Source organism: Tupaia chinensis, unplaced genomic scaffold, assembly GCF_000334495.1.
Source record: "Tupaia chinensis unplaced genomic scaffold, TupChi_1.0 Scaffold000101_1, whole genome shotgun sequence".
In the NCBI taxonomy this organism is placed as follows: domain Eukaryota; kingdom Metazoa; phylum Chordata; class Mammalia; order Scandentia; family Tupaiidae; genus Tupaia; species Tupaia belangeri.
Genome location: NW_006159565.1, coordinates 327,913 through 338,194, shown reverse-complemented (window position 1 = coordinate 338,194; position 10,282 = coordinate 327,913). Strand labels below are relative to the sequence as shown.

Genomic DNA, 10,282 nt, shown 5'->3' with positions numbered 1-10,282 from the left:
AGAAATCACCCCCCAGGGGGGATGGTCACGCCGCAATCCCTTCTGCTCCATTCTCCTCTCGAGATCTTGGGCCCGTCCGCACACGTGCCCGGCATGAGTTTTAAGCCACCGGGTCCGGGATGCGAACCGCGGTCGACTACGTGGGAGTCCAGCGACATAGCCATTACGCTAACTGCTGGTTCCCAAAGCATATGATCTTCATACACCATAAATGGGAAACAGAAAAGCTGAAAAGATTCACAAAGGAAAAAGAAATGACTGAGTCACACTTGAGGTAAAGTTATTGAACTTTTTTTTTTTAATTTACTTACTTATAAAAAAGACACAGAGACCCTCAGCAGGGCCAGATGCTGACATCTTCTCCTCAGCTTTTCTACCCAGCCAGGATCACAGGCACACATGTACCTGAAATATATAGCTCAACCTGAGAACTGAATCTGATCTTCCATATAAATCTACTACCATGAATCAGTCCAATACTGCTGAGCCACTAAGGCTGGCCCTGTTAATAAACATTGACCTTAAAATAAAAATAAAAATAAACATTGACCTTAGAAAAAGCCAATGGTCCACTTAATGTTCTTTAAAGTGTATGTGTGTGTGTTTCAAGTAATAAACAATAGATCTTCCCCTTCTCAAGGAAAATGAGTGGAGAATAAGCATAATTCTGTATTCAAACAATGAACATTATAGGCTAGAATGAATTACTATGAAGAACTATGGAATTTTTATTTTTACTTTTCTTTTCCCTTCTTTTCCTTCCTTCCATTCTTTTCTTTCATTTGCTAGAGGGTAAAAGCATTGGCCAGAGAGAGACAGAGAGCAAGCAAGAGGAGAAAGTGAGAAAGCACCTACCATGGGGAAGTCATGGTACAATCTATTCTCACATATCTCTCCTGCCTTTCAGGATTTGGGGCACATACACACATGCACATGGCATGATATTCAGGCCACCAGGTCCAGGACTTGAACTGCACAGTTAGCCATGTGGAATCCAGTCACCTTAACCACCCCATTGGCTGGCCCAATTTTCACGTTTTTAAATAGAACATAAATCTTTTGTGAAAGAGTTTCATCTGTTTGGGTAACATAGATTTAAAGTGCATCCCAAGGGAAGGAATATTAAATGCACTCTTAAGACATCATAATTTTATGATGTACAAGTCACTTCCCAAAATGGACATTTGAGATTTTCTGATATAAGGTAAATGGATTTAATTTTACTTATCCATAGCAAAGATAATCTTCTGCTCATCTAGAAAAGACCATGGCCCATGTAACAGAACAGAAATAATTTACATGGGTAGCTATTAGAACACAAGAAGTTCTGAAGCAGTCCCATGTCCTATACTTCTGACTTCCCTAAAATATAGGAGGTGTAACTTGCCATGGGTTTTAGTGATCTACTCCACAAAGGAGAACTGAGACTCTATTATCTAAAACAATTTTTTAAAAGTTTGTATAGGGGGACCAGCAGTTAGCGTAATGGCTATGTCACTGGACTCCCACGTAGTCGACCGTGGTTTGAGTCCCGGACCCGGTAGCTTAAACTCACGCCGGACGTGTGAGCGTGCGTGCCCAAGATTCCAAGAGGAGAATGGAGGAGAATGGATTGTGGTGTGGCCATCACCCCCTGGGGAGTGATTTCTCGCTTTCTGTCTCTCTGTCTCTCTCTGTCTGTCTGGTGAGCACATGCACCCTATGGTGAAAACCTCTCCAAAAAGAAAAAAAAAAAAGGTTGTATAGGGATCAACTATTAGGTACCAAGAAAGTCAAACGTTAAGTTATTTTAGTGAATATGCCGGTAAGAGCTTCACCTAGTATAATTATAATGTATTCAGTAACTTGCCCTTTTCTCCTTCACTTTGAAGTGTTAATGAATAAAGAAATAACCATCAATTTCCAGTTAGCAGAGGAACACACCATACCACAACAAGTTGGTGGTGGGGGGCAATCTTCAAGAGCAGACAAATCCCACATGTTCTGGTAAAGTGACAATAAAATATATTATGCCATCATAATCAGCATCATCAATCAGGTGAAAGTCCAACAGGAGGATCAGGAATTGCAGCATAAGTGGAGCAATCAGTTGGAGCAAGACCTTTCAATACTTTTGCCATACCTAAATTTTCTAGAGCAACTAATCTTTTGGTTTAAACCACTAACCTTCCTTTGAAACTTCTTTTACACCAAATTCAAACAATTTTATTCCCCAAGCTTATGAATTTACCAATAACAATGTTTTATTTTTCAAATTCCAATGAGAAACCAAAGCACAAGGCATAATGTATCATTTGTAACAACTACTCTGTAAAATATATGTAGAAAATACTTTTCTGGTAAATGTAGCCATTGAAGTTTCAGCTGTTGGCAGTTCATTATGTATACCTATTCAAGCCAGGAATTTAATCTCGTATACAACATGCTTTTTTCCTAACAGTAATATTAATCTTTTTAAGATAATAATTATGCATTTTAAACATATTTCTGAAGTAAAATTTAAATATATAACTACATACGCACTACTATCGTTAAATATGCAAATATGGATAAGTTATACTATGGCGCTGTAAGGAAACTATAAGCGCTTTAGGACTAAGTCTGCTACATGCTTTAAGACATGGTAATTCAAACTACTTTTTCTGTGATCACATATGGAAATGAATTAGTGGTCAAAAGTGAAAAAAACGTAGCAGGAGTAGTAGAGAAAATGAAGGAGAGGCAGAAAGAGAAGAGATTAATCAATGGTACAGAGTAATTTTCAATTACATAATTATCACTCCATAAAGCATTAGCTCTATGGGCCAGTCCCATAACCTAGTGGTTAAGGGAGCCAGAATCCACATAGCTGACTATAGTTAGAATCTCCAGCCCTGTGACTTATACCAGAATAGCTGGGCACATTTACATGAATACCCAAAATCTCAACCACATGGTGAGATGAAGGAAAAAGAATTATAGTAAGGCCATGCTCCAGTGGAAAATGCTTTCTCTTCTCTTTTCACCCTGTTTTTCTGTCTCCCTCTAGCAATTAAAAAAAGAGTTGATTCTGTCATCATAGATAATAATCAAGCTTCACTTTCTTATTAGAGATATTTATATTTTCCAGAAATAGACTTTGATATATAAGATTTTAAATACGTATCTGATTTCAAATACAATTATTAAAACTAATCAATCTGTTATGACAACTATAAAATATAGAAATACGGTATTTTAAAAGGTTCAATATATTTCTCAGACATTTCTGATGGGGTGTGATTGGAAGTTTAACTATAAAGTTGAGCTAACACCTATGTGTATCCTGATTCAGTGCACTGTAAGATCTGTAACTGACAGCAGAAAAATCTCCACTACCTTCTCAGTATTTACAGATCTTTCTACAGAAGGGAAGACATTAGACTGAACTCATATTTTCTCCTGTTCCACAGTTACAAGCAAAAGCATTTAATCATTCCTCTAGCATTCATTAAATGTCTCCTGGCTACTAGGCACTGGGGACAGAGAAGATTCCTACCTTCACAGTCTAGGAAGTGGAAGACTTGTAAACAAGTCAAGGGAAATACCAAGACATGAGATGACACAGGCATGAAGCCATTGCTACACAAGGTCCTCGATAAGGTACATGGCTATGGACCTCCTGGTGACTAAGATGTCCACATTTCAGTCAAGGCAAGAGCTAAAGAGAGGCAGCAGTGTCCAAGGAGCCCACGGCAACCTGACAGGTCACAAAGGGCGGAAGCTCAAAGGTCTAACAGAAACAAGATGGGCTCAGCTGCAACTCTTAGTGCTACAATGAGGCTTTCAAAAGCTTTTGAAGGCTTGTTAAAGAAGTATTCGTTGGGGCCAGCAAATAGTCTGGTGGTTAAAGCACTGGACTTCCACATGTCCAATTGTAGTTCAAGTTCAGAACCTGGCAGCTTGAAAATCACACCAGGCACATGTACTTGTGTGCCCAAAGTCCTAAAAGGACAATCAAAGAGAAGAGACTGTGGTGTGGCCATCCCCCTGGGAGATAATTTCTCACTTTCCCATTCTCTGGTGAGCACATACGCTTTATGGTAAAAATGTTAAAAAAAAAAAAAAGCCCCTGTAGTGTTCTCTATGGCAAAGAAGTATTTCGAATAATTACTCTCCTAGATCTGACATATGAAGTAAATTTTTGAGAGCCAGTTGTCTTCTGTAAATATCTGGACCAGGCTGGAAGTAGTCTTGCAGGAACCTCCTGGCACCACTAGTGAGACATGGAGGACACCACTGAGAACTAGGAATGGCCTAGCAAGGACTGAAGTGATAGCTAAGCTTCACTGTGGACACAGTTTGGAAACCTAAGAACTGGAATACCTGAGCATACTGTAAGACCAACTGAAAGGCAGACATTGACTCTTATTCCTGGTCTCTGTACCAGAAAGGACAATGCAAATCAAAGTTTGCATTACATATTCCTAGACCTCAGTATAAAGTAACCATTTTGTGCTAAAAAGTTTTACTAGCGAGTGTTAGATTCTCTCCGAGTGGTTCATTCATATTATCTTCTTCATATTTGAATCTGTACATGCCAAAACAGGGAAAACAGAAGGAATAGCTAAGATCCATTTAACAGCACTGTGGACAGCTTGCAGATGCAGTCAGTCAATGGGGAAATAAAACTATTATCTTGGTTTTCTCCAAATCAATGTGAATTAACAGCATAGTTAAGGGAACTGACAGGGTAAACCTACGTTTCCAATTTTTTGCTTAAGAAACTAAGCAAGTTTTCAATGAGATTAATCTACAGTTGAAGCTGATGGTAGAAACATAAATGGTTGCATTTATATCCTGGTTTGATCCTGTTCTGTGATCACCTATTTCAGCATATAAATTAATAATAAGAGGCAGTGGGATAAAAGTAATTCTCCTATTTCTCCAAACTGAAATAAGCTTACAGCACTCCAATATTTCACCTCAAAGCAGAAGTGTACTAAATTGTCATTTCTATGGTATATAGTGAAAAGGTATGACCAATCAAATAAAAGGAAAGTTATTGGAAATAATCAACACTATTCTTGAATATGATACAATGTTTCTTTTGAAAATTATTTCAAATAATCCTAAAAATCCAACAGTGATTTAAAGAAAGGTCAAAAGGTCTTAAGAAAGGAACTCAGAAATGATTTATGTTTCCTGCTTAGATGTTTGATGTGAGTTTATAGCACAGATTTACAGACATAAAAATTGGAACTCAAAAAAATACCTAAATGATGATGATTTAATTTTAGACTAAGAAAATTACATGTGAAAAGAATTTCCTAAGGACATCTAAGTTCTATCAGATAAAGCCTATTGATCCTAGCAAAGTTACAAACCATAAAATTTTTCAAGAAGTATTCATACACCATAGCACTTTACAGCAAGAACTCAGGAACCCTGGATTTGAATTCCAGCTGTATTATTCACTAGCTGTTTGACTGGGTAACCTGCTTAACCTTCTATGCCTGGGCTTCCCAGTCAACAAAATAATAAAACCACCTTCTTCTAGAGCAGCAGCACTCAAACTTTTTGGTTTTAGGGCTCCTTCGCAAATTTCTTACAAATTTATTGAGGATTATAAATTCTTGTTTATGTGAGTTATTTCTTTATGTATTTAGAAAGTGAGACTATAGACTTTAAAGATATTTATTAACTCATTTAAGAATAAAAAGAAAGTTATTATATGTTAACACAAAAAGACATGTTTATGAAAAATATATTGTCTAAAACAAAACAGAAACTTTTTGTCTTCTGTTTATACCTGGTCCTGGCTGGAAATAGTCTTTTTCTGGAAACTCATGACACCATTAGCGAGACATGGAGGATATCACAGAGGACTAAACTTTTGTTGTTTTTGTTTTAACAGTTAAGTCTGAATTACCTTAATTTGTCAGTCACTACTTCAAGTAAAAATAGGGTGGCATGAAGAAAGCAGTTTAATTTGCTACAGGGTGTATGCACTCACCCAAGAGAAAGAAACAAAGACAAAAAGCATCTCTTATGGGGCATGGTCTTGTCTTCTCCTCCATCTCTTCCCTCTTTTCAGGATTTTGGACATACATGCTCATGCTCCTGGCATATGTCTTAAGCCATGGGTCTGGGTCTTGAACCGTGCTTTTGGCCACATGAAATCCAGCCACCTAACCACCATGCCATTGGCAGGCCGAAGTGACACTGTTTTTAATTTTTATTTTTTTGAAGAGGTTTTTTTGCTATAGGGCATAAGGACTCTCCAGACAGACAGCAAGAGACAGAGAGACAGAAGGCGAGAAATCACCCCCCTAGGGGGGATGGCCACACCGCAATCCCTTCTCCTCCATTCTCCTCTCGAGATCTTGGGCAAGCATGCACACGCGCCCAGCGTGAGTTTTAAGCCACTGGGTCCGGGACGCGAACCGCGGTCGACTACGTGGGAGTCCAGCGACATAGCCATTACACTAACTGCTGGTCCCAGTGGCATTGTTTTTTTATTTATTTATTTATTTATTTTTATTATCATCATAATCTTCTTTATATTACATTGGATTACATATAATTTACATTGCATTTCCATAATGGCATTGTTTTTTATTATTTAAAATTTTTCAATGTTTGGCTTAGAAGACAACTAGATTCTGGGACCAGCAGTTAGCGTAATAGCTATGTCACTGGACTCCCATGTAGTCGACCTTTGTTCGCATCCTGGACCCGGTGGCTTAAAACTCACACCAGGCGCGTGTGCCTGTGTGCCCAAGATCCCAAGAGGAGAATGGAGGAGAAGGGATTGAGGCGTGGTCATCCCCCCGGGGGGGTGATTTCTTGCTTTCTGTCTCTCTCTGTCTTTCTGGCAAGCGCACACGCCCTATAGCGAAAACACTCCCCCACCCCCACCCCAAAAAAAAAAAGATGACAGACAACTAGATTCTCATATATGCTTCTGCACTTAAGTCTCTTGGAACATATTGTTTCATGAAGGGTATTAACAAAACCTAGCCTCTATAATTCATAGTTCGAATGGGATGGAACACTTTAATAGCCTTTTCAAATCACAGTGAATATTGTTCTTGATACTATACTAAAACTGAACAAATGTAGGTTTCATAAAGGTTAGTTGCAAAGTGGAAACTGAAACCTTATCAATGAAATCATGTTGCTTTGATATATTAAATTCAATCCTTTAGTCTATCTTGCTCTTTGGATTTATCTTTTCTACATCATGACTTTGTAGATTCACTGAGCTATGTGTACCTTACAAACATTGACACATTTTGTCACACAACATAAAAAAATCACATGTTAATATACTATCTATTTCATCAGACAGGCTTAAATAAGGAGAAAGCATCAAGTTCATGGAAGTACATCCAAGATTTCCAAAATTCAAATTTTTACTTAGGAACTTGATTTTTATCATTATGTGCAAATACTGTCAGTTATTTCCATTGATATAACAGGTTTATTTTGTTCATTTTCAAGAAGATGCTGTCAAATACTTAAGTCTGAATTACCATAGTTTGTCTATCAGTCACTACTTCAAGTAAAAATAGGGTGGCATGAAAAAAGCCGTTAATTCAGCTCTGAGTTCAGATAATCTCTCTTAGCACATTGCCTTGAGACAGCCATTATATTTTGGCATGCAACAGAAATGTTTTATACCTTATTTTCATTTTGACATGGTATTAAAAAAAATTGGAGTCGAATGTAATATAATTATGTTTAACACTTCATCAAGAATATTCTGGGAGGGTTCTCATTTTGTTTTGTTTTGTTCTTTTTAATCATAGGCATGTTGCAGGGAAGAATGTCATGCCAACTGGTATAGTTTGGCACCATTGCCTTACTATATCTGCTCAGGTGCACAATTAACTTCATATCATCAAATAAGGAGAAAGCATCAAGTTCATGGAAGTACATCCAAGATTTCCAAAATTCAAATTTTTACTTAGGAACTTGATTTTTATCATTATGTGCAAATACTGTCAGTTATTTCCATTGATATAACAGGTTTATTTTGTTCATTTTCAAGAAGATGCTGTCAAATACTTAAGTCTGAATTACCATAGTTTGTCTATCAGTCACTACTTCAAGTAAAAATAGGGTGGCATGAAAAAAGCCGTTAATTCAGCTCTGAGTTCAGATAATCTCTCTTAGCACATTGCCTTGAGACAGCCATTATATTTTGGCATGCAACAGAAATGTTTTATACCTTATTTTCATTTTGACACGGTATTAAAAAAAAATTGGAGTCGAATGTAATATAATTATGTTTAACACTTCATCAAGAATATTCTGGGAGGGTTCTCATTTTGTTTTGTTTTGTTCTTTTTAATCATAGGCATGTTGCAGGGAAGAATGTCATGCCAACTGGTATAGTTTGGCACCATTGCCTTACTATATCTGCTCAGGTGCACAATTAACTTCATATCATCAGTCAAGTTTCAACATAGGGGAAAAAACAACAACAAAAAAAACCCCACCTTTATGTCATGATAAAATGCCTCCATCAGCCAAGGGTCTCAGAGACTTCCAAAGGTTCCGGAAACCCACTCTGTGAGGTGCAGTTCCATAGTGGTCTCAGGATTAAACTAATGTGTACACTGCTGTAAGTGTCTAGTGGAGATGCACAGTATACCTGTTAGTTTCTATTAAAAGATCTTATTGGAGAACAAAGTTGCATCTTCCTAGAGAATGTTGAATCTTGAACTTCATTCAGAACACATTACTTTTGCTTTTCTAAACATACATAAATCAGGCCATAGTCTTAAATGTCAATAACTATTAAGCCAAAGAAGTTATTCAATTTAAAGGGGAAAAAAGTGTTCTTATCCTCAATTACCTCAAAATTCTACAGAAGTCTAAATATTAATTTATTTATTCTTTCAATTAATAAATATTTATTAAATGCCTACTGGGACTTCTATGAAATGAGAACACAGACACGAATAAAAAAGCAAAATAAGATAAAAAATACATCTTCTAGTTCGGGGAGATAAATGATAAACAAACAAGGAAAATATATAATATAGTCTATCTTGCTAAAATTTATATTTCTTTGTTACTATTTACTTTATATGTGGCTGATAAATAAGAAACAGATATTGTTATAGTACACAAGTTAAATGAAATTAATACTAATGTTATAAAAGTGATCATGAACAAGCTTTATAACTTATTAAATACCCTTAGAACTATAAGAAAATAATTCTCTCTCTTACACACATAATCCCTGGCATTAGAAAAAAAGGAAAACAATAGCAGCAGCAACAACAAAATTAACATTAAAACTTAAAACAACTTTTCTTAGCTTAGTGCTGGTTGAGGGGCTTCAAGATTCATAGCATGTTCTACTACATTTTACTACTGAAAGAAGCTACAATTGCAGATGAATAAGTTATAAAGTTTATCCCCTTTGTATCAAAACAATAAGTCAATGATAATTTACTAGGAATATTTAGTTATTTATATCCTGATTGAAAATTTCCACAGATTTTGAATAGCCTGCCCATTATTTTTCTCATTGAGTCTATAATATTAGTGTATGATTTTACAGAATATGGATTTTTTTTTAAAAGACATATGTAGAGTAACAACAGAAACACCCATATATAGGATTCTGATAATGTTTTAGGAAAAATATGAAAGAGAAGAGGAAAAGAGAATTGGAGAGAAGGGATAGTAGTTGTTGTTTTTTTGTTTTCGGTTTTTTTGGAGAGGTTTTTGCTATAGGGCATGTGCGCTGGCCAGACAGACAGAGAGAGACAGAAAGCGAGAAATCACCCTCCAGGGGGGATGGCCACACCGAAATCCCTTCTCCTCCATTCTCCTCTCAGGACCTTGGGCATGCACGCACACACGCCCGGTGTGAGTTTTAAGCCACCAGGTCTGGGACGCGAACCACAGTTGACTACATGGGAGTCCAGCGACATAGCCATTACGCTAACTGCTGGTCCTGGGATGGTAGTTTTAAATGAATAAGATAAAGAAAATCTCACTGAGAAGGTGATATCTGAGTAAAGAACAGAAGCAGCTGAGGGGAGGGAGCCCTCAGCTATTCTATAGCACTAGAAAAGTAAGTAAACAGGCCCTCCTGTAGAAGTGAGTTCAGTATCAGGACCAGCAGTTGGCATAATGGCTATGTTGCCAGACTCCCATGTAGTCAACCTCAGTTCTATTCCCACATGTGGCAGCTAAAACTCACCACAGGCGCATGTGCATGCATGCCCAAGATCCCAAGAGGAGAATGGAAGAGAAGGGATTGCAGAGTGGCCATCCCCCTCCCCCCCACCCCCCGGGG

At 37.3% G+C, this 10,282-nt stretch overlaps 1 protein-coding gene across 1 annotated transcript in view; it reads right to left on the bottom strand.

Annotated features, from left to right (window-relative positions):
* The window catches only part of SDK1 (sidekick cell adhesion molecule 1), a 731,734-nt gene extending 728,073 nt beyond the window's left edge, over positions 1-3,661 (bottom strand). The window contains exon 1 of the mRNA XM_006143594.1: positions 3,518-3,661. Within this exon, the coding sequence (XP_006143656.1) occupies positions 3,518-3,590 (73 nt within the window). The 5' untranslated portion in view covers positions 3,591-3,661. The remainder of the gene's footprint in view (positions 1-3,517) is intronic.
* Between the last annotated feature and the right edge of the window lie 6,621 nt (positions 3,662-10,282).